This window comes from Budorcas taxicolor, chromosome 8 (genome assembly GCF_023091745.1).
Source record: "Budorcas taxicolor isolate Tak-1 chromosome 8, Takin1.1, whole genome shotgun sequence".
NCBI lineage: Eukaryota > Metazoa > Chordata > Mammalia > Artiodactyla > Bovidae > Budorcas > Budorcas taxicolor.
This window is the reverse complement of record NC_068917.1, coordinates 68,011,305-68,039,300: the sequence shown is the minus strand read 5'-3', so window position 1 is coordinate 68,039,300 and position 27,996 is coordinate 68,011,305. Positions and strand designations below refer to the sequence as shown.

At 39.2% G+C, this 27,996-nt stretch overlaps 2 protein-coding genes across 5 annotated transcripts in view; one reads left to right on the top strand and one right to left on the bottom strand.

Moving 5' to 3' along the window:
* The window catches only part of TEX10 (testis expressed 10), a 49,774-nt gene extending 23,694 nt beyond the window's left edge, over positions 1-26,080 (top strand). The window contains exons 9-16 of one of the 4 annotated variants that reach the window (XR_008199816.1): positions 199-376; positions 4,292-4,398; positions 5,676-5,809; positions 17,249-17,329; positions 19,069-19,250; positions 23,663-23,873; positions 25,072-25,388; positions 25,980-26,080. Coding sequence is in view for 3 of the 4 variants with exons in the window: in XM_052644797.1 (XP_052500757.1) it covers positions 199-376; positions 4,292-4,398; positions 5,676-5,809; positions 17,249-17,329; positions 19,069-19,250; positions 23,663-23,873; positions 25,072-25,185 (1,007 nt within the window). In the remaining variant the exon portion in view is untranslated. Of the gene's footprint in view, positions 1-198; positions 377-4,291; positions 4,399-5,675; positions 5,810-17,248; positions 17,330-19,068; positions 19,251-23,662; positions 23,874-25,071; positions 25,481-25,979 lie in introns of those variants that run through there. The other 3 variants (XM_052644797.1, XM_052644798.1, XM_052644799.1) reach the window with 3 other exon arrangements.
* Positions 25,197-27,996, bottom strand: part of INVS (inversin) — a 133,783-nt gene continuing 130,983 nt past the window's right edge. The window contains exon 17 of the mRNA XM_052644796.1: positions 25,197-26,934. Within this exon, the coding sequence (XP_052500756.1) occupies positions 26,783-26,934 (152 nt within the window). The 3' untranslated portion in view covers positions 25,197-26,782. The remainder of the gene's footprint in view (positions 26,935-27,996) is intronic.

Below are 27,996 nucleotides of genomic sequence, written 5' to 3'. Positions count from 1 at the left end.
TCATATTCGACTCTTCGCGACCCCATGGACTGTAGCCTACCAGGCTCTTCCATCCATGGGATTTCCCAGGCAAGAGTACTAGAGTGGGTTGCCATCGCCTTCTCCGAGAATTCAACATAGCACAGTGAAAATTATGTCTGCTTTATTAATTCTTACTTGTATATCTTTTAAAATTTAACTTGTCTTCTACCTCACTAGATCCACAAGAAGGCGCTGTGGTGGTTCTCCCAGCAGAGTCTCAGCAGCTTTTGGTCCAGCTTGTGTATTTTCTACCCAGTCTGCCTGCTGACTTGCTTTCTCGGTTAAGTCGCTGCTGTATCATGGGAAGACTCAGTGCAGATTTGGCTGCCATGCTCATCGGGATACTGCACATGAGGTAGCATGCTGAAGTGAGCTGTATTTCAAGTGTACAACCTTCTCCCTCACCCTTCCCCAGTCCCTGGCAGTTTATGAACTGACGTAAAAATACTGCCCCTCCCTGCATTTGCTCTTAAAACAGCAGTTAAAATTGTTGGTTATTACTAGGTGGAGGAAGTTCACTAGAGGAAGACTGCTCCCGGTGGTTTGTTCAGTGGTTTGCATCGTCATGGTTTCAGTCACTAAGTTCATGGGCTGTAGCCCACCAGGCGCCTCTGCCCATGGGATTTTCCAGGCAAGAATACCGGAGTGGGTTGCCATTTCTTTTTCCAGGGGATCTTGCTGACCCAGGGATTGAACCCTTGTTCTCCTGCACTGCAGGTGGATTCTTTACCGCTGAGCCATAGGTAGATACATACAGTGATTTGTGTAGGTTGATTGAAACAGGTTAAAATGATCAGAAGTAAGCCATAGTAAGGATTCAGTGGCAGATGAGAGTGCTGTGCTTTAAAACTTTTGGTGTTATGAAATTGTAATACAGGTCTTCCTTGTTGGAAGGGAGCTCAGTTTAATGTAGGTGGTGAAATAAAAGCTTGCAGACTCCGACAAGGAATCATTGAAATATCTTTGGGTGGGTGGGTGTGTATGTGGCAAAATATACATCACATAAAGCTTACCGTTTTAACCAGTTGTAGGTGTACAGTTAGAACTGTTTTGGGGTATTAAGTACATTGACACTGTTGTGCAACTGCTACCACTGTTCACCTCCAGTACTTGTCATCATTCCAGACTGAAACTCTGTACTGATTATTTCCCCTTCTCCCAGCCCTTGTTTACCACTGTTTTGTCTTCATGATTTTGATATATTCATCTGTTAATGGATACTTGGTTGTGCTGCCTTTTGGCCATTATGAATAATGCAGTTATAAACACTGGTGTGCAGATACCTGTTTGAATCCTTTTAATTCTTTTGGCTGTATATCCAGAAGTAGAATTGCTGGATCATATGTTAATTTTCTGTTTAATTTTTCGAGTAACTACTTTCCAGAGTGTGACTGTACCCTTTTACCCTCAAAGGTCTTAAAATTAATAGTGTTTCATGTTGCGAGTTCAAAGTATCCTTTAAAATTTAATGTCTGTATCAGGCATAGTACTTTCGTATTCAGCCATTTCTAACTGATTGTGGCTCAAGGCCAGGGTCTGATAGTTTTAGGCAGAAATTGAATCTATGCTGTAGCTGGCTTCTTGAGCAGATCCTCTGTCCCAATTAAACAGGAGTAGCTCACTTTATTAGCAGATTTTCTTTAGCTTTGTTTGCCAGTCTCTTCATACCAGGATAGGACGTATGTTTGAATGCTGTCACCCAAAGTGTGCTTCATAACTGATAATAACTTTTTCCTTTTAGCAAAAGAGAGCTGTTTGCAATGTGTTGCCTATATGTGAAACCCCTCTTTGTCTAGTTCAGTACTTAATGCCAGGTCTTTAAGAAATGGAGTTAACTTAAGTGGTTTCATGTCTGTTAACTTCCAGTAGAGGGCACTCTTTTCCCATGATAGAAACTAGTGGAGGATCTGTTTTAACATTCATTTAAAAGCAACTTGTGAACACCTCTTAAAATTAATTCTGTTTAGAACTTGTATTTAGTATCTTTATTGGCATCAGCTATTTTTGACTTATGCTCAATAACTTTTGTAAAGGATTTTTTCACACGTCGTCTTTTACCTTTTTTTGTGGGTTTGTGGCTAGTACTGAGAAAATATTAATTTCAAGTAATGGCAATAGAAGTTTATAATCATCAAAAGCAAACTGTCTTGTAGTTAAAACTCTACTAAGTTAAATTTTGCCTTTTAGCATTTGCACAGAGTCTTAGTATACTTCTCTTTCTGTAGATGTTTTGTCCCTATTCAAACTAATCTCTTTAAAAATTAAAACAAAATGGGGGCTTTTCAACTTTCCCAGGCCAGTGGTATTATTATTGGATCACTTTTTCTAGATTTAGAATTGAAGAATAATGTTTGGTTCCTTAGAAGTCACCTGGGTTTTATATCTTAAGTTTTTTCTTCAAAATATCCCCTTCTGTCCTTGATCATGACTGTAAACTTGGCAGCTTTTTCATTATCTCCCACCTGTACCGTTATAGTAAGTAGTCTTGCTTCTCAGCTCCATATATTTCATGCACTGTTGCCAGGTTAATTTTCCTGAAATGTTCCTTTAATGATTTCTGATTTTCATCTGTTATATTAATTGGCTCTACCATCTAGTTCACTTTGGGTATTGTAGTTCTGACACTGTTGTCTCTAGCAGAGGGAGTTTATCTAAGAGCAGATCATCTCAGTTTGTTCAATGTGTGAAAAACCCATCAACTTAAAACTGTTGGTGTTTAGTTTATCTTTTAAAAACTGTACTTAGAATTGCTGTTCCTACCTTTTTCACCATCCACTTAGAGCTTTTTTGAGTTTGAGTTTTTTTCCCCCTCCATCTACCTGTGTTGTTCTGCTGACCTTTACTCTTCCTTATCCTCTCTGCCCCTAGTTTATTTACAGCTGATTTGGGGAACAGAAGACATGGATGTGGAAACGTAATCTACACTATTAGATGAAAATATTAGAAGGGAGCAGCTACTGAGAAATTCAGCCCGGTTTCGAAGCAGGGTGAACATGTGAGCTAGGCTGCCAGGAGCAGGTCTAGTTTGCTGCTGTTGTCCAAGCATGATTGATAATAGCGTCCCTTCTATTCTCAGAAGTGTTCTGGTGTGTCCAGTATATATGGTCATGGTAGTTTTAAGGACAGTGTGATACATTGCTTGTCTTTTGTCCAAACTAGATTTTTAAATGGATTTGCTACCCCTTTTAGCCACTGGGTGGCGCAGTTTTCACTGGGTTCAAGAGGATGTTGGTTTGTTTTCTAATCACCATTTTGTACTCATTTCCATTGAACATCTCTGACTTTTTATACCTCTGAGCTTGTGACATTCCCTCCATAGCCCTTTAAGCAAAGAGAAGTCCTTTAAGTGGGAATGATTCAGAAGAATGTTTCCATTATTTTTAACTCCCCAACTCTTAAGAATATTAATAAATAGTTATTTCAGTGGTAAAAAAATTTAAGTGCTTCTTGTTGAATTAGAAACTCCTAATTTTGTCTTGACATTTATTCACGTTTCTGTGATAAAAAATTGTAGTCTTAGCTTTTTGGATCTGATTATTCTCAGCTTTTTCTTCCTCCTTTTTTTTTTTTTTTGCTGTATCCATGGTTGACATTTGCCTGTATTCCTTCTTAGTCTTACCTTGAAGAGAGTTTTTAAAGATATCACTGGAAACTGATCTCATAGCAGGAACCAGATAATCTTCATTTAATGAGAAGCTGCTTTATGCTTAGCTATTCCCTTAAGTCCCCTACCAATACTTTAGCTGCAGTATTGTGAAGTAGACTAGTTATAAAGCTTTGCAAAGTATAGGAATGCATAGTTATCACAGAGTGGCTTTAAATTAAAGTATTCTTTACCTAGTTAAGATGCTTTTGCTTAGGTAGGAAGCAGGAGCTTGTTTAAACTTAGCTCATTTATATAAGCAAGGTAAGACTTTTTTTTAATAAAGATGAGGTAGTAAATACATAGCAGCTGAACCTACTACTGAAAAGCAGAACTTCATCTTGGCTCCTTGAATCTGAGTTTTGAGTGGTGTGGAAAATTTTTTAAGTTGCACCATATATGTGGACCAGTTATGCTTTTCAAGGAAACTACATAAATAAATGTTGAAAATGTTTTCCATATTATGGTACTTGAACCCTTATATGTAAAGATTATACATACTGTGGATTTTTGTCTGAGCTCTTAAATTAGACTTGTTTTCAATAAAGAAAAATAGTCGTATATTCTGTCTTTATTCCTGAGTCTTCAAGTTGGTCACTTCTAGTACTAGGTCTCCATTTATTATAGATCATCATTTTCTGGATGGAAGTCTTCAGTGAAAGAACAGAATGGAAGTGTACCATTAAACATCAGTAATGCGGACTATTTCAGCTTCTTATTTTCAACACTTACAGGTAACTACACTGATCTGCCAAGTTAAGGAAAGGAAAAGAACCTAGTATGAAAATTCCCCTAAGATTTACTGTCTTACCTGTTTGGGTCTAAGTTTTGAACCTCACTGCATAGTTTAATAAGATGGTGAATATTCATTTTAAACATGTTTAAAATGTTCAGTGTGTTAGGAAAAACATCAGATTTTAATTAGCCATATTTTGCTTTCCATTGATTTCAAAGAAAAATTAGTAAAATGAGTCTTGATGTATTGGATTGGTATTTTTACTGTTGTTTTAGATGATTGTACTGTCTTCAGTAATTTTGTTTTGTAATTGGATGATAAAGATGACAGTGTTTGAAATTTTCTGAAGACTTAAAATTAATAGACTTATTAAATATGTTAAATCAGAATCCGAAAATAGCTTGAAAGGTTCTGATAAGGAGCTGAATGTAGCAAGATAAATACTATATAAAAGAAACAAGTAGACTTGTACATGTTTGTTTGATAGCTTTGGATGTGTGCGTTTGAGATGGATGTGAGGGCTTTATGTTTTAATTAGTAGTACCTGTCAAAGGGTTTAGTGGTTTTAGGAAACTCATTAGGAATCAATCAGGAGTGTGATATGGCTTCCAAACCAATAACTCTTTAGGGCATGTTCGTGGAAGTGCAGTGATCTGAAAACATCAAAGCAGGTAGCTAGGGTCAGACCACATTGTGCTGGTATTCTGATCATTCTAAGAGCTGTCTTTCCGGAGGGACTTTGGCAAGTTGTTTGTGTAGGTCAGACTAGGTATAATAGAGGTGGTAAGAGAATCAGAAATCTTACAAATAGGATAGGTAGAAGAAAGTACACAGTAATTGTTGAAGAAATAGACTTAGGAGGGATGGAATAGTTTTAAAACATTTGGAAGGCTATTGTTTAAGAATACAGAGTTTGGTATATGTATGAAGGAGCATGCTGTTTCTCTTGTTCGTTTGCTTTTTTAAACCTGACATTAATTAGAATGATTATGTCTTTCACATTTACTTAAGTATAAAGGTGGTAAAGTCCTCAGTATAAGGGGTATAATATTATTTCTTGATGTATTACACATTGATTCAGGTCACATCTTTGTTTACATAATTATATGAATTTTATTACATTGCTGGCATTTTATTTTTTAAAATAATACATGAAATTCAGAGAAAACAGCTTGAAGAATTTAACTTGAAGATACATGTCTGTTTTTAAAAAATTATTGAAGAATGTTACATGCTTTGTGATTTATTTTAAATTGGCTTTCTTACTCAAATTAGGGTTTTCAAAAGAGGAACTGACTTGGCTTCAGAGCCTTCGAGGAGTGCCTCACGTCATCCAGACGCAGCTTTCTCCTGTGCTGCTTTACCTCACTGACTTGGATCAGTTTTTACACCATTGGGACGTAACAGAGGTAATGGTCCGTTTGAAAAGGCATGCAAGATTGTTAGAATTCAGTTCGTCAGCCACCAGTAGTTCCTATGTGTTAGCATTGACTCGTGTAAGATGGTTTTAGAGATTTAGAGTAGTATGAACTGAAGCGACTTTAGCAGCAGCAGAGTAGTATAAAACACAGTCCCTGTTCTGAAAGTGCATGTGATCCTTGGATAGGCGATCTAGATTCCTAAAAGAAGAGTGTTCAAAAAGTTATGGCACTAGAATAGAATAAATTAGCTGTTTGAATGATAGAGACACATTTATTGTCTTTTTACTAGTGTAGAGTAAAAGGATAAATCCATTTATAGAAAAGAGGAAAGGCTTCACGGAAAGGGAAGAATTTTACGTAGATAGTGAAGGATGAATAAGAGTTAAGCAGGATTTTGTTTCCTTGAAGGTGGGTTTTTCTAAACAGAAAAAATTATTTGGAAGTTCATTTGGTTTTAAAGAATTAGTATGTAGTTTATCAAAGTTACATTTTAAACCCCAAATTTCCCTTGAATTTTAAAGTTCAGCCTAACAAGTCTTTTTAGATAAGTATAGTAAGTTTAGGCAGTCATTTTAAAAGGAGGCTTTAATTATATTTTATCCCTGTTACAAACATATTTAAAACTTTAAAAAACAGTTTAAATAATATATTCACTATTTGGTAAATAGTTCAGTTTTCAGACAAACCTTCACAATTCTTATGGTAAATCTTAAAACATTTAATAAACTTACAAGCATGGTGCATCTTAATATCTTAAGTTTCAGTACTGTTTATAGTGAAATTCAAATTAAAACTACAAGTCTAGGTTAACTGTTAATAGTGATTTAAATTGGAATTATAGGGCTGATCTTTTATGCTAATCGTCAGAATTGTTTTGTGTTACAAATATATAAATGTGTAAAAGCATCTTAAATACTAGTCCTAAGGATTTGAGTCTGTAAGATATTTATATGTTAGTTAATGTCTTTTACTTATTTCTTCAGTTTCTTTCCTTGCATTGGACAGTACTTGCCCAGTAGTAGTGCAGTTGTGTCATCCCAAATAATGTTGGTTGGAACTTTTCTTGCAAATTCTGAGGTTGTGTTCTGTGCTAGCTAACTTTTTTTTTTTTAATGATACATAAGGTTTTTGGTTAGGGTGTTGACTGTATATTCTTTTCTTGTAACTCGTAATTGCTAGGCCATAGCCTTTTCAAACAAAAAACAACATTTGTCATTGTTCTCAACAGGGTAGTCTCTAGAACCTAAATCTGTTTTATTGCTATACCAATTGATTTTATTCAGCTGATCTATTTACTACTTCTTGCATTCTTTTCCAGAATAATCTTTACGTTCTTCCTGTATCTTAGGGCTACACCTTTTGTAGACAGATATCTAACACATTTCTCTCATGGTTTTGTTTGACTCTGATCACAATACTTAGGTCATGCCAGGGACACTTTCTTCTCTTTATTACTGGGTGCCTAACCATATTCATATATCGGCTTTCAAAAAATAGTGGATTTTAAACAGTGAAAACTAATGAGTTAGGTACCCAGCCTGCATATCTAATATCTGGCATTTTATCTTAATCCATAGTACATGAAGAGATTGGGTTTAGTATTAGTAGTTGTTTTGTAAGATTGTTGCTAATGTTTTTAAACTACATCATTATGGGTTGGGGAAAGCGTGGTATGGGGATTGATTAGTGGGCCCCAGATTCCACACATAGACTTGTTAAGTGTCTAGTTTGATAACTTGCACAACTCCAGTAATCTTTCTCTGACAATTTTAATTTTTCAGAATCACATCTGTGTAAAGACACATGTCATGAAAATGTGATTGGTTATGTTTCTGAGTGTACATTGCCAAGGACATGTATTAAACTTCAAGGATGCTGTCTTTGAAATGTTAAGACATAAATTAGGAAAAATCTGAAAGTTTCATTGTTAGTTTTTGAAGTTAAGATTCTAGTTCTGTTTTGGATAAAATTTGTCTTTAAGTTGGCCTTTTCATATGAAATTATTTGAAATATATTTAGTTTTTGACAGCCTTAGTGTAAAAATTGATTTTTTATTATTATTTCATTTGAAAAAGTTAGTAGTCCCTGGAGTGGGTTTGCTTAGTTATTTTATCTGCTTAGTCTGAAGTGGTTTTTTATTTAAATCGGACCTTTTTTTCTGAGTAGATTTTCTAAACAAAGTATAATTTATTTATCTATTTAACTACATTTAAGCATTTATTTATTTTTATATGGCAGTACGAGGTCTTTGTTGCCGTGCACAGGCTTTCTCCAGTTGCAGCAAGTGGGGGTCACTCTCTGGGGCTGCTCTTTAGTTGTGGAGTGCAGGCTTCTCACTGTGGTGGCTCCTCTTGTTGCAGAGCATGGGCTCTAGGGCTTCATTAGTTCTGGCACACAGGCTTAGTTGCCCTGTGGAATCTTCCCAGACCGGGAATTGAACCTGTGTCCTCTACATTGATGGCAGATTCTTAACCACTGGACCACAAGGAAAGTCCCACAAAGCACAATTTAGAAGAACAGAAGGATCATAGTAAAAGTGTTCTTCCATTCCCTGTCTCCCAGCCACCCAATTCCCTTCCTTAGTTTCTAAATGTATTCTTTTGGATAACTTCTGTGTCTTCACAAATGATTATATGTATTCTTTTGGCTTCTCCTTTTACACAAATAACATACTCTGATTTGGATCTTGCAGTTTTCACTTAGTATCTTCGTGATCATTTCTTCCAGACACTGAAGAAAGAATTGTATGATCTTTCCATTAATGATGGAAATAGTAGTTGAAAGGGAAAGATCACAAAGGGAAAAGGAATCTTTGGACAGAGATATCATTCCCAAATGGAAGTGTCTTTTCCAGAGCTAGTGGAAGGTTTTAAGGTTAATTTTCATTGTCATTTATAAAATTTTGAATGGTTTGAAAAGACTACTTTTTAACTAAATTCTGAAGAATAATAAAACATTACTCTAGTTTAAGAAATAGACCATTTTTCTTTTGTTTTTGAAATCTCTCATTTTATTAACAGTTTTATTTGTATGATATTTCTGTATAAAATTAGGTAGAAAATTTTTTAAAAACTTAGTTTCCACAGTAGCGAATTGCCATGCCTGTTCTGGAATTGTGCACTGTGAGGTCAGGAATCTGAGGTATGCAAGTTTTGGTTAACACTGTAGTTGCAAAAGTGAAGATTGCCTATATACATGTATGTTTGTGTGTCTCTGTGTTTGTATTTTTGTTTACTTTTTTTTGAAACAATTTCAGACTTAAAGAAAAATTACAACTGCAGTACAGATAACTTGTTTTCTTAAACTATTTGACAAAATGCCCATAGTCCATACTTCAGCATACAAGTAGACCGTGTTTTTCGTACTTGCAGATTGAGTTTTTACAAACTGAAATTTTGTGGCAGTGCTGCATTGAGGATGTCTGTTATCTTTCCAATAGCATGGGTACATTTCATGTCTCTGTGTTACAGTTTGGTAATTCTTGAAATATTTCACACTTTTTCGTTGTTATTTCTTACAGTGAGCTGTGATTGGTGGTCTTTGATAATACTGTTGTAATTGTTTCAGGCTTTGTAATTAATTGTCATCATGAACCATGCCCACATGAGATAGTGCAGAGAACTTAGTAAAATATGTGTGTTCTGACTGCCCCACCAGCCAGCCATTCCCTATCTCTCTCCTTCTCAGGTCTCCCTATTCCCTGAGACTCAACCATATTGAAATTAGGGCAGTTAATAAATAACCCTACAGTGGCCTCTGTGAGTGTGTGTGTGTTAGTCGCTCAGTTGTATCCAACTCTTTGTGATCCTATGGACTGTAGCTCGCCAGGCTTCTCTATCCATGGAATTCTCCAGGTAAGAATACTGGAGTGGGTTGCCATTTCCCTCTCTGGGGGATCCTCATGACCCAGTGATCAAACCACAGCCTACTGCATTGCAGGCAGATTCTTTACTGTCTGAGCCACCAGGTGTTCAAGTGAAAGGAAGAGTTGTGTATCTCTTACTTTAAATCAAAAGCTAGAAATGATTATTAGCTTAGTGAGGAAAGCATGTTGATAGCAAAGATAGGCTGAAAACTAGACCTCTGTGCTGTTTAGCCAAGTTGTGAATGCAAAAGAAAAGTTCTTGAAACTAAAAGTGCTATTCCATGAACAGAGGAATAATAAGAAAGTGAAACAACCTTATTGATGGCATGGAAAAAGTTTGAATGATCTGGATAGAAGATCAAACTGCCACAACATTCTCTAAAGCTAAAGCCAAATCTCAAGCAAAACCCTGATGATGATTTAGTCACTAAGTCATGTCCGACCCTCTGCAACCCGATGGACTATGGCCCTCCAGGCTCCTCTGTCTGTGGGATTCTCTAGGCAAGAATACTGGCAGTGGTTGCCATTTCCTTCTCCAGGGGATCTTCTGACCCAGGGATCGAACCCGGGTCTCCCACATTGTGGGCAGATTGACCAACTGAGCTACAAGGGAAGCCCTAAAACTCTAATAAGTCTCTTCAATTCCCTGAAGGCTAAAAGAAGTGAGGAAGCTGCAGAAGAGTTTGAAGGAAGCAGAGACTGTTTCATGAGGCTTAAGGGAAGAACCTGTCTCCATGACATGAAGGTGTAAGGTGAAATAGCTGATGGGAAAGTTTCAGCAAATTATCCAGAAGATCCAGCTAAGATGATGATTGAAATGGTGGCTACACTAAATAACAGACTTTCAATATAGACAAAACAGCTTTATACTGGAAGACGATGCCATTTAGGACGCGTCTTAGCTAGAGAGAAATGAGTGTCTGGTTTCAAAGCTTCAGAGGACAGGTTGACTCTTGTTAGGGGCTGATGCAGTTGGTGACTTTAAGTTGAAGCCAGTGCTCATTTTCCATTCTGAAAATTCTAGGACCCTTAAGAATTATGCTAAGTCTACTCTGCCTGTGTCCTATAAAGGAAAAAGCCTGGATGACAGTGCACCATGGTTTACTGATTATTTTAAGCCCACTGTTCATATCTTCTGCACAGAAGAAAAGCTTCCTTTCAAAGTATTACTACTCATTGACAAAACACTGGTCGTTCTGGAACCCTCATGGAGATACATAATGAGATTAATGTTTTTTTCATGCTTGCTAGCACAGCATCCGTTCTGCAGTCCATGGATCAAGGAGTCATTTAGACCTTCAAGTTTTGTTATTTAAGAAATAACATTTTCTAAAGCTATAAGCTGCCATAATTAGAGATTCTTCTGATGGATCTGAGCAAAGTAAATTGGAAACTTTCTGGAAAAGAGTTCACCCTGTAGATGCCATTAAGATCATTTGTGACTTATAGCGAGAGGTCAGAATGTCGCTATTAGCATGAGTTTAGAAGAAGTTGATTACAACCTTCATGAGGAGTTCAAGACTGCAGTGGAGGAAGTAACTGCAGTTGTAGAAATAGCAAGAGAACCAGAATTAGAAATGGAGCTTGAAGATGTGACTGAATTGCAGATATCTCATGATAAAACTTTGAACAGATGAAGAGTTGCTTCTAATGAATGAGCAAAGAATGAGGAAATGAATCTACTCCTGGTAAAGATGTTGTAAAGATTGTTGAAATGACAACAAAGGATTTAGAATAGCACATAGACTTTGCTGATAAAGCAGTGTCATTCATTGACCCTGACATTTTTGAAGAATCCATTCAGTTCAGTCACTCAGTCGTGTCCAACTCTTTGCGAACCCATGGACTGCAGCACGCCAGGCCTCCATGTCCATCACCAACTCCCGGAGTTGAACTCGTGTCCATTGAGTCAGTGATGCCATCCAACCATCTCATCCCCTTGTCCCCCCGCCTTCAGTCTTTGCCAGCACCAGGGAAATGAGTCAGTTCTTCAAATGAGTCAGTTCTTCACATGAGGTGGCCAAAGTGTTGGAGTTTCAGCTTCAACATCAGTCCTTGCAGTGAACATTCAGGACTGATCTCCTTTAGGATGAACTGGTTGGATCTCCTTGCAGTCCAAGAGACTCTCCAGAGTCTTCTCCAATACCACAGTTCAAAAGCATCAATTCTTCAGCGCTCAGCTTTCTTATAGTCCAGCTCTCACATCCATACATGACTATTGGAAAAACTATAGCCTTGACTAGACAGACATTTGTTGGCAAAGTAATGTCTCTGCTTTTTACTATGCTGTCTAGGTTGGTCGTAACTTTTCTTCCAAGGAGTAAGCATCATTTTTGCAGGACAGTTATTTGTAAAATTTCTCTCAATTCAGGTTTATTTCCGCATGGTTAAATCAGGTTATACAGATGTGGCAGGAATATGTCACAAGTGATGCTGAAGTGATGCTGTGGGTTTCTGATGGCAGCTTGTCAGATGGTGCAGGGTTTTGATTTGTCCCATTAGATGTTCACTTTGCCCACTTGAGTAAGTGGTTTCTGGTCACCTTCTCCACTCTATTTTTTCCCCTTTAGTAATATTTTATGATGTTTTGAAACAGTGTAAATATCATTTCTTTTTGGTCTTCTCTTTTATTCATTTATTTCTTTTTGTTAGAATGGTTTCTTATACTTTGCAGTGGATTAAAGTTCCTTACTATCTTTATTAATTGTGATGTTCATGTTTGCCATGGTCCTCCTGGAAGCAAACGTCTTTGTTCTTCTGACATGTCCTCACGTTTCTCTGAGTGCTGTTGACCTTGAACAACACAGATGTGAACTGTGCAGGCCCACTTACATGCAGATTATCTCAGTAGTAAATACTGCATTACTACATGGACCCATGGTTGAATCTGCAGATACGAACAACGTTAGATGTGGAGGGCCCGCTATTAAGTTACGTGCAGATTTTCCACTGCACAGCGGGTCTGTGCCTCTAATCCCCTTCCCATGTTGTTCAAGGGTTAGCTGTACTACTTTTATTGTATCACAGATTGTTTCAGATTCATGTTGTATTTTCCCTGTCCCAGCCCAGCAATCAGGTATTTCTTTAAGAAGCCCAGTTTTCCTTTAGGTGGAGAATGGATTTTAGGAAACAATTCTGGACTCTTAGAAGTGTGTTCATTGCTAGTTGATGTTGCTGTTCCCAGACCTTATCAGTGAACAGAAATCAGGAATTCAACACCATGGGGTTCATTCTGGTTTTCTCCTTTTCCTCTTGTACCTGCTTTTTCTGATGGTGAGAAATTTCCATTTCTTATTTCTTCCAATTTCCATTTACTTATTTACCTACTTGGTCACTTCCTCTGTCTGTGATCGTCTCCTTTCGGTGCCACCCTTTTCCCCTGTGGGCATCTTTCTTATCCCATTTGAACTCCAATTCTTGGGGACAGAGCACCTCTATTTGTTAACAGATAACTGACTCTGGGCCACTGAAGCTCGCCCATTGACTCTAGTGCTGATGTCTAGCTTGGCCTCACGCAGTAGCTAAACTGATCGTTCAGGAGGGGAGGGAGGCAGAAAGGAAAAAGAAGGGCATTGAGTGATCATTTACTATTGAATGGGCCTTTCAAATATGATTTACCTTTTATGAATGATAATATTCACTGTGCTCATTTTGAAGAAGGAAGATGGCATTGAAAATATCCTGTTTACATTGTTACCTACTGGTTTAAAAGAGAAGACAATTGCCCTGTGAAAACTCTGGGTAGTATCACTCTGCAAGAGGTTTATAGAGACATAATGCAGATACTGTTGATTTTTGAGGATTGACAGTTCTCTGGAATTTATCTTGACGATTCCTTCTCTTCCTAGAGTCATATTCTTCTTTCCACTAGCCTTATCTTGTGTCCCCATGGGATTTTTCTACAAACTTCATTTTGGTACTGCATTCCATTGGCTTCTGGAGTTGTGTTGTGATTCTCTGAAGGACTTGATGCTGTCATTCTGCTTCTTGTTTTCTTGAGATCTTGGAAAATTAAAAATACTAGAGATTTGATTCCCATCTCATTCATCTTTTTCTTCGTTATAGACTGTTCTTTTACCGTTAGGGAATAAGAGGCAGCATAATTTGCACATGGTATTTCTATTTTCTGGATCATGTTTTTTTCAGTGATGTATTTTTCCACCAGATGGGAGAAAGGCTTTTGTCAGCTCTTTGTTTATATCACTGAGACCTCCATATTGTTCAGTTCAGTCCAGTCGTTCAGTCGTGTCCAACTCTTTGCGACCCCATGAATCACAGCACGCCAGGCCTCCCTGTCTATCACCAACTCCCGGAGTTCACTCAGAGTCGTGTCCATCGAGTCGGTGATGCCATCCAGCCATCTCATCCTCTGTCGTCCCCTTCTCTTCCTGCCACCAGTCCCTCCCAGCATCAGAGTCTTTTCCAATGAGTCAACTTTCACATGAGGTGGCCAAAGTATTGGAGTTTCAGCTTCAACATCAGTCCTTCCAAAGAACACCCATGGCTGATCTCCTTCAGAATGGACTGGTTGGATCTCCTTGCAGTCCAAGGGACTCTCACGCAACACCACAGTTCAAAAGCATCAATTCTTCGGCACTCAGCTTTCTTCACAGTCCAACTCTCACAGCCATACATGACCACTGGAAAAACCATAGCCTTGACTAGATGGACCTTTGTTTGCAAAGTAATGTCTCTGCTTTTCAATATGCTATCTAGGTTGGTCATAGCTTTCCTTCCAAGGAGTTAGCATCTTTTAATTTCATGGCTGCAGTCATCATCTCCAGTGATTTTGGAGCTCCAAAAAATAAAGTCTGACACTGTTTCCACTGTTTCCCCATCTATTTCCCATGAAGTGATGGGACCAGATGCCATGATCTTTGTTTTTGAATGTTGAGCTTTAAGCCAACTTTTTCACTCTCCTCTTTTACTTTCATCAAGAGGCTTTTTAGTTCCTCTTCACTTTCTGCCATAAGGGTGGTGTCATCTGCATATCTGAGGTTATTGATATTTCTCCCGGCTATCTTGATTCCAGCTTGTGCTTCTTCCAGCCCAGCGTTTCTCATGATGTACTCTGCATAGAAGTTAAATAAGCAGGGTGACAATATACAGCCTTGATGTACTCTTTTTCCTATTTGGAACCAGTCTGTTGTTCCATGTCCAGTTAGAACTGTTGCTTCCTGACCTGCATATAGGTTTCTCAAGAGGCAGGTCAGGTCGTCTGATATTCCCATCTCTTTCAAAATTTTCCACAGTTTATTGTGATCCACACAGTCAAAGGCTTGGTATAGTCAGTATAGCAGAAATAGATGTTTTTCTGGAACCCTCTTGCTTTTTCCATGATCCAGCGGATGTTGGCAATTTGATCTCTGGTTCCTCTGCCTTTTCTAAAACCAGGTTGAACATCTGGAACTTCACGCTTCACGTATTGATGAAGCCTGCCTTGGACAATTTTGAGCTCAAACTACTGCACAATTGCACTCATCTCACATGCTAGTAAAGTAATGCTCAAAATTCTCCAAGCCAGGCTTCAGCAGTACGTGAAGTGTCAACTTCCAGATGTTCAAGCTGGTTTTAGAAAAAGCAGAGGAACCAGAGATCAAATTGCCAACATCCACTGGATCATGGAAAAAGCAAGAGGGTTCCAGAAAAACATCTATTTCTGCTATATTGACTATGCCAAAGCCTTTGACTGTGTGGATCACAATAAACTCTGGAAAATTCTGAAAGAGATTGGAATACCAGACCACCTAACCTGCCTCTTGAGAAATCTGTATGCAGGTCAGGAAGCAACAGTTAGAACTGGACATGGAATAACAGACTGGTTCCAAATAGGAAAAGGAGTACATCAAGGCTGTATATTGTTACCCTGCTTATTTAACTTCTTTGCAGTGTACATCATGAGAAACGCTGGGCTGGAAGAAACATAAGCTGGAATCAAGATAGCCGGGAGAGAAATATCAATAACCTCAGATATGCGGATGACACTACCCTCATGGCAGAAAGTGAAGAGAAACTAAAAAGCCTCTTGATGAAAGTAAAAGAGGAGAGTGAAAAAGTTGGCTTAAAGCTCAGCATTCAGAAAACGAAGATCATGGCATCGCGTCCCATCACTCCCATGGGAAATAGATGGGGAAACAGTGGAAACAGTGTCAGACTTTATTTTTTTGGGCTCCCAAATCACTGCAGATGGTGATTGCAGCCATGAAATTAAAAGATGCTTACTCCTTGGAAGAAAAGTTATGACCAACCTAGATAGCATATTCAAAAGCAGAGACATTACTTTGCCGACTAAGGTCTGTCTAGTCAAGGCTATGGTTTTTCCAGTAGTCATGTATGGATGTGAGAGTTGGACTGTGAAGAAAGCTGAGTGCCGAAGAATTGATGCTTTTGATCTGTGGTGTTGGAGAAGACTCTTGAGAGTCCCTTGGACTGCAAGGAGATCAACCAGTCCATTCTGAAGGAGATCAGCCATGGGATTTCTTTGGAAGGAATGATGGTAAAGCTGAAACTCCTGTACTTTGGCCACCTCATGTGAAGAGTTGACTCATTAGAAAAGACTTTGATGCCTGGAGGGATTGGGGGCAGGAGAAGAAGGGGACTACAGAGGATGAGATGGCTGGATGGCATCACTGACTCGATTAACGCGAGTCTGAGTGAACTCCGGGAGTTGGTGATGGACAGGGAGGCCTGGCGTGCTGCGATTCATGGGCTCACAAAGAGCCGGACACGACTGAGTGACTGAACTGAACTTACTAGCATGTGAGATGAGTGCAATTGTGCCATAGTTTGAACATTCTTTGGCATTGCCTTTCTTTGGGATTGGAATGAAAACTGACCTTTTCCAGTCCTGTGGCCACTGCTGAGTTTTCCAAATTTGCTGGCATATTGAGTGCAGCACTTTCACAGCATCATCTTTCAGGATTTGAAATAGCTCAACTGGAATTCCATCACCTCCATTAGCTTTGTTCGTAGTGATGCTTTCTAAGGCCCACTTGACTTCACATTCCAGGATGTCTGGCTCTAGGTGAGTTATCACACCATTGCAGTTATCTTGGTCGTGAAGATCTTTTCTGTACAGTTCCTCTGTGTATTTTTGTGTATTCCCTATTGTAGCGCTTATTTAATGGGAATGTAGGCTCTACCTTGGTTGATTGTAAGCTACCCGAGGGCTGTGAGACAGAAGTTTCTCATTCTTTCACTCTTATGCGTAGCGCCTGATAAGAGTAGCTCAGTTTGTGTGGTAGTCACTCAGTTGTGTCCAACTCTTTGTGACCCCATATTTGGTAGCTTGTCAGACTCTTCTGTCCATGGAATTCTCCAGGCATGAATACCAGAGTGAGTTGCCATTTCCTTCTCCACAGTGCTCAGTAAGTATTTAATAAATGAATTATTTGGAAAATTAGCCCATATATACGAGGATTGATTGATGTTTGCATCTTTAGAGTCACTTCTTGTTGAGTTTCTTTTTGATATGTAGAGCAAGTAGGTTTAAAAAAAAACTATTGGACTTGTTTCTGACCTACAGTGTTCTGATCTGGTACTGGTTTTCTCCTTTCTGACAGACAGTTTGTCACAATTTATTGGTTGTCCCTGTCCGAAGCCAAAGCTTTGACGTCCTGCAGACTGCCATCAGTAAGCATTTGGTAAATATACTTAACATTTTTTTCTGTTACACAAAAAGCATAGAGATTCACTGGTTAATATTTGGTTTGCCATAATCAGGGAGAGAGTGTGTGTCCAGAAATCTAAGCTTAATAATTTCATGGCCTCTGATCTGTGGTGAGAACTGAGAAATCTTGGTTTGTTTGCTGGCTGTTGCTAATTAATTCTGTAACCTTAAGGAAATCCCTCGCTTTTCCCAGGACCTTACTCTCTACATATGAGCAATGAAAGACCTTAAAATGATACCTTGGGTCTTTCTGACTTGAAATGCTTTCGTGAACATGTGCTTAGTGTCATACCTAGAAGGGGTGAGGTGTGGAGTAGGGCTGTCACCTCACAGGCTCAAGGCCACTAGAAACTGAGCTTAGCCATGAAACTTACTTGTCTTTTGGCCTGTGGGTGTCTCTTGTTCCCATTGGTATTGAATTCTCATTAGGTATATGCCTGGGTTTTGCTTTTAACTTCCTCCAACCATTACACTTTGATCTTTGACTTTTTAGTATAATGATATATTACAGTGCAAGGGAGAGCTCCCAAGGTTTTCTTCAAGGGACTGTCACTTGTTTGGATAATTTTATAGGCACATGTGTACCCCGTTTCCTTTACTTCCCTCAAGTTGGAAGACTACCTCTTTGAATTCTCAGTACCCTTTTCTTCCTGCTATTAAACTTCCAATCCATATACATTGTATCTCCAAAGATCCCCATCTTTTTTTTTTTTTAACTCACTGTTCCAAGATCAGCATTCCAGTCAGTCTTGGTCACTTTCTTCAGACAGCCTGGTAGAAAGGTTAAGACCTCAGAGCCTGCAGACTATGATTACTCAACAGTTGCTTGCAGGAGATTTTAACTATGTATACTTATCGTTACAAGTTAGAGTCCACCTTAATGGCTGTTGATACAGTAGAGTCCAGGTGAGCCAGTGTACCAGGATGTCCCCTGTCTGGGTCTGGGGCAGTGAGGCAGTCAAGAGTAAGTATAGTATTACCTTACTCCAGTGCAGATGATTTTCTTTGGTTATGTCTGAATGACCAGTCAAATCAAAGGGCAGGGGAAGGAAAATTGTAAAATGAACTCTGGTTTGTGCATTTAATTTCTTGAGATGAGGGTGGTGCCAGATTAGCGTTTTCCAGTCTGAATACTCAGGATCATGTAAATGTGATCGTTGGTATCAAGATTTTCTTTGGATCCATGAAATAAGCCTTTTAAATAATATTTCTGGCCAACAGTAGAAATTGTAACATCTAGAAAATTTAAGAGACTTTGTCTTGAAGGGGATGTGGGGGATTGGATTGATAGTATTTCTTGAGTTTAAATATTTTCAGGGTCATTTCAGGTAGCAGTTAAGTTGTCAGAGGGAAACAGGACCTTCTGATGCGGTGGGTGGCATGGCATGTGTTGTGGTTATTCTCATTTCCACCAGTAGTAGGGTAGTTGTTACGTCCTTGCCGACTGTGTGACCCCATGGGCTGTAGTCTGCCAGGCTCCTGTGTCCTTGGGATTCTCCAGCAAGGATATTGGAGTAGGTTGCCATTCCCTTCTCCAGGGGATCTTCCCAAACCAGGGATTAAACCTGGATCTTCCACATTGCAGGCAGATTCTTTACCATCTGAGCCACCAGTAGTGATGGGAGGTTAACTGTCCAGGTGATGGTATTTGTCTTTATTCTGGGGAGAAGGGCTGTTGTGAAGAGGTCATTAACCTCATATTTCTCTGCCTAGGTTGGATTGACTGTAATTCCTGACAGCACGGCTGGCTGTGTTTTGGGTGTTATCTGTAAGCTCCTGGATCATACGTGTGTACTTAGTGAAACTCTACTGCCGTTTCTGGCTTCTTGTTGCTACAGTCTGCTTTATTTTCTGCTTACTTTAGAGAAAGGAGAAGCAGAACATCTAAGAAAAAGGTAACAGTTTTGTACTCTTAACTTTTAATTTTTTTCCTACTTGCTCAACTCCCTTCAGTCAGTCAATCCATAAAAGATATTTCCGAAATCTAATTCTTTTTTAGAGTTTGTATATCCCTAGCTGCCTGCCTCTTTGTTCTTTTGTGAATCCCCTTTGTGATGTGGTATAGCAGTCTTAGTTTTGTTTTTTCTTGTAAGCTACAAATTTGAAAAGTTAGATGGTATTATAGAGTTTCTTGGCAGCTTTCCTTAACTTTGCTATAGATCTGGCAAGAAAAAATTAAGAAGAATGGACTCATTAATACGAGCCTTTGTATTTTGTTTGGGCTTCATTAGAACTAGGTAGACTCAAATTTTAAATTCATGGGTTTAAGCAAACTGTTCTAAGATGCTGGTGTTTTTTAATTATTACTTTTGTTCCTATATAATTTTTAGACTAAAGCTTCTAGGATAGTATGGAAGATTTCACTCTCATTTCAAGTGTTCTCATGCTTATGTTCTTTTCGGTATGCTGTTTACAGTTCATTGCAAGGAGGTTATTAAACAGTCTTAAGAGATGAGCACATATAAGAAAATAAAAATCACTCTGTCACATTTTGACATTTGCCTTTTTAAGTCTTTTTTCGAGCTTTTAAGTGTCATAGAAATATGTCATACATATGATTGTGTCAAACATTTAAGTAGTTTAAAGAGTATAAACTGAATATCCATTTAGCTAAATTCCAGGTTTAGGAATAGAACCTTGTCAGCGTGCACTCTATCCATGTCCTCTCCACAGTTACCTCTCTCTCTTACAGCTCCGGAGACCACTTCTGTGTTAGTCACTCTGCTGCCTTTTTATTTAAAAGTTTTATGTGCATGTATAAACAGTGAATCTTTGTTTTGCATGTTTTAAGAGTTTACTATAAAAGGAATCATAGTGTATTTTTTGTGACTTAATTTTCATCAGCATTGTGAGAGTTACTCATGCTGATTTAAGGATGTAATTCATTTTGGTTCTCTCTACCAGGAGTCAGCAAACTTCTTTCTTTATAAAGAGTCAGATGGTGAATATTTTAGGCTTTTGTCAGAACTTGTCAGAACTACTCAGCACTCCCTGATCCTATGAAAGCAGCATCAGATGATACATAAATGAATAGGTGTGGCTGTGTTCCAATAAAATTTTATTTACAAATACAGTCTGCAAGCAGGATTGGCTGTCGTCTGGTACCTTTGCTCTGTAGTATTCCGTTTTAGGAATGTACTATAACTTACTGATGGGGATTTTTCCCACAGTGTTGTGCGTATTTAAAACTTGGTAGAGTTCACTGTTAATATCCTGTAAAATTTACACATAAATAGATCTGACGGTACTTTTCTTACACATCATCAAACTTTAGGTCTAATAGCTCAAGAAAAACCTTTGTAAATAGCAAGGAACTTCTCAAGGTTATAAAAATTTTATAGTGAGCATCCCTGAAATAGGTATTTTGCTATTTGTCTTTTCCTGTCACTTGAAATATAGGCCCTTTGTATGTTTCAGAGGTCTTCTTAGTTTCTTATAGAACATTCTGCTTTGATTGTATGTGGTTGGACTGACAAAATTAAGTGTATTTGATACATTTTGCCTGTTTAGAAATTCTGTTGTAAAAGTGTTTTGTGCTGGGTATTGGAAAGTTTGATACTACGATGACCATATGCATCTCTGGATGACGTTACTTAGGCACAAGAAAGGGTTGGCAGCCAGAGCCTTAGGTACTTAAGTTTCCCTTTTGGGCTGCTCCTACCCTCCTACACAAGGTAATTGTGAGATTACAGATAATGAGAGTGCCAGTGAAACTACTGGGAACTTCACAAGTGCTAACCAAAAAATCGGGCTCAACCAATTGAGGTATTCAAAACTGTGGCCACAGTACTCTGAAGAAACTGTTGTATTGTTTCCTGGACTCTGTTAATAAATGAAAGATCTGCTGTTCAACTGAGCCCTCTTGTCTCATAGTCTATTCTTTTCCACGGTTTTTGACTCTTTTCTCTTTGTTCCCTTGAAAGTCAGGTTATAACCTAGTGTAGGTTTGTTATTATTTACCCTGCTTGAGACTTAACTTCTTTAATCTGAAGACAGGTTTCTTTTTTTCAGGTATGGGAAGTACCGTTTTTATTTCTATTATCTCACCCACTGTTTCTGTTCTCTCCTAAAAACTCCTTTTAAACATAGGGAGCATCTGATTCTGTCCTCTCTTAACATCTTCCATTTTGCTAATTCTTTAACCCTTCTGTTAAGTTTTTATTTTGTCAGCTGTAGTTTTCCCTTTGATCTGTTTTGAGTTTTTACTTGGCTCTTTGTCATTCTTGCTTATTCTTCATTCATTGGTGTTTCTTGTCAGTTTGTTTTGTTCACTGTTTCTCTGGTGTGGGAATTCTCCCTTGTTTTGGGGAGCAGGTCAGGCTCTAGAAATGTCACTCATGGGGATGAAGAAACAACCTCATGTTTGGGCCTGTATAGCTTTCTCTGAATTCATCTGTTGTGAGAATCTGTGGAGACCTCCCTGTGGGCAGTTTCACATTTGCCTTTTCCTGGCTTCCAGCTCTCTGCAGGGAGCCCAGTTCTTAGCTCCCCACCTTCTATAACTGGGGCTGAAGCCTTATCTTCCAAAGCTGTTGGCTGTTGAAAACGCGTCCTAAAATCCCACATCCAGTTTGTGCCCCTGTGTATCTATAGGAGTTCTGTCAGTTGCTGGCACCTAGAGAGTTCACCATTCTAGCTTTTGAGCTTTGCTGGTTTTTTTTTTCTTTTTTTTTAAGTATATTATCCATATTTCTGTGTTTAGGGGGCGGAGGATTGGTTGGTATTATCTGACAAGAATATATCAGAAGTTTGCAGTTAGTTAGTGGAACTCCTGAAAATTATATATGAAATGACTTTCATCAGTTCCTTTAGAGTGGTTTAGAACTATTGTTCTCTGTTGAGCTAAAATCTCAACTTCATTGGTTCTGCTTCTGTCCTTTAAATAATTTATAGTTAAGTACAGTTATTTTTGTACATAACAACTCTTAGAAAAACCTAAGAATGACTCTTCAAATGGTATTGCTTCCATCATTTGTGGTTCCCCAGGTCATCTTCTTTTTGACCTGACAGTTTTCTTTAATTGTGGTGTGTGAAGGTGAAATTCTAAACCACTCATCCCCTCACTATACTTAATTTGGTATGATGTAGAATCTATGAGTCCTTTTAGAAGTCTTGATCCAGTTATTTGAAATTCACTCAAGTTCAAGTAGAAAATGAATATATTGGGTCATTAGTGACTTGTTTTTTTTAAAAAAACAAAACCCCAAAGGGTAGGAATTGTGCAGGTAGGAATTTGAAACCCAGGAAGAACCAAAGTGGCTTTCTCTAGTCTTTTCTAGATTGTGTAGTTACCATCTCTGTGCCTTTGCCTCATCATTAACTGTGTCTTTCAGTCTGACTTTCTCTTCTTGCACACCGCTGTCCTGACCTGGCTGTGCATGAGTCCACAGGCTGAATAAAGTCTCCAGTAAGAGGATTTGGTTGCCGCCTTAGGATGGATTCAGTATCCACCTTTGATGCAGTTGCTGTATGTGGATTTGGGAGGGAGGTCAGATGGTGAAAGGTTAGCTGCTTCTGTGTCTAGAGGTAGTCAGGTTTTCTTAGAAAGTCTTGGGACTGGGTCAGTTAGGCACTCTTGAAACCGTAACAGACTAAGATCAGAGCCTTTAGCAGCCAGTGGACTTTTCCTCCATTTAATTGACGCTTTTCTAGACTGTGGTTAGACCATTTACTGCTCTCATAAAACATTTCTGTTCCTGTTCTATAAAGTTACCAAAAGAATGATGCTCACTGAAATTTGGATTTACTGTCTCTGGTCCATGACAGTTCCCTGACTGGCTACTTTCTCAAATGCCTTTTGGTTCCTTGAGAGCACATATTTCTCTGCAAATTTGCCCTGTTCTAACACATTGAAGCAGCTCAGAATCCAGGTCAGAGGCTTAGAGTTTCATGAGGTTCTTTTCTTATTCTTTTACCAGTGGGATATTCTTTCCCCTTTGACCTTTGGTATTGCACAACAGTTGCATAATGTTCACTGGTAGAGAATAATATGTATGTACAGGTCTTTCTATTCTCTGGTGAATTTTCTGTTAAATATGATCACTAGGGCTTCAAGAATGTCTTGCCCAGGAAAATGCTGCTTGCTAGGCTTTCTGAAACCCCTAAAATAGGGGCACGCAGCTAATTCATCACTGCATTTGCTTACTTAGCTCTCAATGAAACTCAGTTCCTACTAGTTTTGGTTTGTGGGGTTTTATCAGAAAACACTTCATTTCTCATTAAAAGGACATTTTTCAGTCTTGGGAAGTATGGAAAGGGCCCCTCTCCTCTATGTGTCCATTCACTGACACGTTTCTTTGTTTTGCAGGGACAAGCTCTGGGGGGTCTGTGTCTCCGTCCTGGCCCTCTTGCCTCGAGTCCTCAGGTTGATGCTGCAGAGCCTGCGGGTGAACAGAGCTGGGCCTGAGGAGCTGCCTGTAGTGGGCCAGCTGCTCCGCCTGTTGCTGCAGCATGCACCCCTCAGGACCCACATGTTGACCAACGCCATCTTGGTGCAGCAGATCATCAAGAATATCACAGTAAGAAGCACGAACAGGGCCACCCTACTGCTTGTACTAGATTCATGGACACGGAGGTGGTTGTGGGAGGCCAGGGTTCCTGCACCTTGACAGACTCCTGGGATTAAGCCCAGTGTGGTGGTTTCTTAAGACTTCCCCTAGTGTCTGGTAACTGTCACTGATTCCAGAATCAGTACTAAAAGCCTTAAAATATTCAAACTAAATTAAGGTGGCAGGCAGCTTAGTTGGAAAAGGTACGGCATCAGAGTCAGTCCTGCCTGGATTGTGATAGATTCTATTGATTGACTATGGTGATTTGGCAAGTTTTCTTTTTTTTAAAAAAACCTATCTGAGCTTGTTTTCCTAGCTGTAGAAATGGAAATAGTAGCAACTTTGTTGGGTTTTGTTGACCAAAATGAAATCATCCAAGTAAAGTTTATACTGTAACTGCCATTTATTAAATACCCAACAAATGTTAGCTGTCATTAAGGAAGTTTAGCAGGAATAAACTGCAGACCTATTTCTGGTCATTTAGGTCACTGGAGAGGGGGAAGAAGCTGGAAGTTGTAGGCTTTAGCTTTGTCTAACGGTTGGTTCTGTGTTCACCTGGGGCAGGCAGCTCTGTTTAAGGATTCATTTGGGTGTTTTGGTTTGGAGAGTTGAAATGAGGTTTTTTTGATTGGAGGAAGTTATTAATTGGTATATATAATAATACTTCAGAGTCATAGAGCTTATACATGCATAAACATAGGATGCATTCTGAATCTCTTCAGTAATGGAAGACGAAGCAGAATTCAGAAATAGAAGAAGTCAAGAATTTGGAGAATCAGCCCATCTATGTAAGAATGACAAATTGAGTCCTGTAGAATTATTATTCTCAGTTGATGTTAATGCAGAGATCATGAGATTCTAGAATGCAAAAGGGCAGAAATACAGAGTAAGGGGTGGTTAATGGTGCAGTTTCATTAGTGCCTAGCAGAGGTAGGAGGGAAGAGACCCAACAAGAAACTGGTAGCACTTGTGCTTGAGGATGAAACGAGCAGTTTTAACTCCCTGTGGTAATTCCCCAGTAGCAGGTTCCCTTTTCACTGAGATTTGCTGTCGTAATTTATGGATGGTGATACCGCTAAGGGACTCTTGAGATCTTGTTTGGGTGTGATAAAAACCATCAGGAAGCAGTTTTAGTACCACTCTCACATTATTCTTGTTTTCTTTGCAGACACTGAAGAGCGGAGGTGTGCAGGAGCAGTGGCTTACAGACTTACATTATTGCTTCAACGTGTACATCACTGGGCATCCCCAGGGCCCCAACGCATTGAATACAGTGTATTGAAAAGGCACTGCAGTACCTCTGTTGGAAACTGTTTATTCACATCTAATTTTGAAGAGAGACTGATGTCATAAATGTTTGTCATTAAAGCTGAACTTTTAAAGAAGCTGTTTATGAACCTTTCCTTTGCACTGAAACAGGAAAATAATGCTTGGGAGTTGCCACTGATGCACAGGCTGGCTTCTTGGATTAGCGTGTGATGTGTGGTTAAGTATATACATCCTCATAGCTAAGTATATATAAAATACACAGCAATAATATGGTACTTTCTCTTATATTCTAAGAAACCAGCTGAATCTTTTTGGCCCCATCTAGGCAAACCTCATTCTGTGTGTTCTCAGTCCCAGTTCATTCAGACAGCAACAGACTAGATTTTGGTTTGGTTTGGGAGTGGTTGCTTCTTGCCTTGGAGTTGTGTTGTTTACAGAGGATTTCTAGCAGGATTTCAAGATAGTACTCCCATTGTTGTGAATTTTCCTATACCTAAGTGGTGTTTGGTCTGAGCTGCAAAACTCTTAAAAAATGATTTTTCTACTAGTGATTATAATTTTTGTTATAATCATTTTCACAATAATGATGTAATTAGCCAACTGTTAAAAAAAAATCCAAGTGTTTAACACTTTGTTGTTTCCCGTCTCTTACTGTCAAGACAGGGGTGGCAGTAATCTTAAAACAGAAGCAGTCCTAGAAATACCTGCGAGCCTAATATGTCATTGTTTCTGCCTGTCTACATTCCTAGTAGCTTTGCCCTTAGTAGATACGAAGAAGCCCATAATCACTGATTTTATTTAAACCAGATGTTCTTCAAGAGCTGGAATGCACAGTTCGTACAGTGCCAGAGGAAAGGCAATTTGACAAGATGGCTCACCTCTGCAGGTCACGCAGAAAATAGAAGTAGGAGGCTAAGGCCCAAGCTGGCACCCTGTGCGTGAATGATCTGGTCTGTAGGCCTGCCGACTGAGGCCTTGGGGCTAGGTGCAGCCGCCAGTGCTCAGCGGAAGGAACGCTGCTCACCGAGAGGACATGGCAGCCACCTGTGGCCTCCAGAGGCTGACGTGGAAACTAAAATGTAAGCCATCAACGATATACCTGGTACAGTCTTACAATCTCTAAAAGCAAACACTGGGTCATGACTCTCGTCTAAAAATTATAACAGGATGTGGTGTCTATAATGAAGTTCATTGCATTTGATTGCTGAAAGGTAGTGAGCTGAAGGCAGTTGCTGTGGGCCAGGCTCCTCTGCATCTCACTTAGGTTCTTCAGACTGGAGTCAACAAAGCCAGGCTTGCACCAGCTGGCAGGGAGAAATCCCAACCCAGCAGCATCTTCAGTGCTCACTTTTCTTAGTTCTACATAGACTCATTGTTACTATAAAGTCTTTTCCATTCCTATTGAAGTGGAGGCAGATGGGCAGTTCTGCACAGGTATGGACTACACTGGTCCCTTCAGTGCAGGTGAAGAATTTACAAAACAGTGCTATGTGAGAGCAGAAGGAAAACACATTTCTTTTCAGTTGTTACCACATTTTCAGGCTAATAAGGCTTTGGGATATTAAAGTTGCCTAAAGTGTAAACGCTAATCAGAGAACTTGAAGTCTGCACTAGTTATCCGAGCCCCCTGGGCACAGTCTTCCTTCCTTAGGCAGTCGAAGCTTTAGTTTGTTTCTTGATGGGTTAGCTGATTGCAGGTTGTAAGAAAAATTCTGTGATCTTCCACTGTTCTCAAGGAGGTGAATACACTGCAAGTTGCTCACTGTTAATAACAGATAGATACTCAAATTATTAATGCTGAAGGGCAGGGTGGGGAGGAAAAGGGGTTTAGGTTTGGACTATCCATGGGACCCAAAAAGGTGATGGTTTATGGTAGAGACAGGATGACATAAGCCCCCCTTTTCCATCCTCTCAAAGATACTGACATCTTTTTAAGAAAGAACCTTGACTGTGATGGGGCAGGTGCCTGAGGAGCTAGGACGGGAACATAGGTCTTCAGTTTGAAATAACCACTATGATGCTGCTTTCTCTGCATCTCCTCTTAACACGACAGTTAAGACAGGATGCTACAGTGGGAAAACTCGTGGTGCACTCAACCCTCTCACTTAACAAAGGAGGATGCTAAGGCCCCGAAGGGTTAAGAGACGCTGTGGAGGCTGTATTGGTGAATGTTGCTCCTAACTTGCTGTGAAGCAAAGAAGCAAGCATGAAAGGTGAGTAGTTTTTTTAAAAAGTTACAAAGATAATTGTTCTCTTCTGTTTTTATTACTGTTATTCAATAAAGCTGAAGTGGACTGTTTTGGAACTCTGATGTTTTCTGGCTGCTTTGCTGTATATCAGGTTGTCTTATCTGCATACCCCTCTGTAGGTGGGCAGGAATATTCTGCATTCATACAGGTGGTACCACTTTTACTAAGCCATGGTTATTCCATTCATTGGAATGGGATTTTTTTTAGAGGAAGTTTTTAATGAGATGGGCCTCCAAATTTGGCACATTTCTCTCTGTTCTCTGATCCATTATGATGGTGCTGTTCTTTCTGGGTGTGGGTGGTTTGCAGGTGGGTGGGAAGACTGGGGAGAATGCAATTGTTTGTTTCCTGGATGCATGTAAAGAAATAGTCCAAGGAGTTTGTTTCTTTGGTTTATCCAGCTAACTTTCTATTCCTTGTAAGAGATAAAAGCACTAACATCTCTCCTTGAGTTGAAGGTTAGGAGCCACAATCTGAACTCAGATCTGAGCACCTACAATATGCCCAACAATGCACTAAAGCTAAGTAAACAGTGAACAAAAGTCAGACATCTTTAACTCGATGGAATTCTCAAA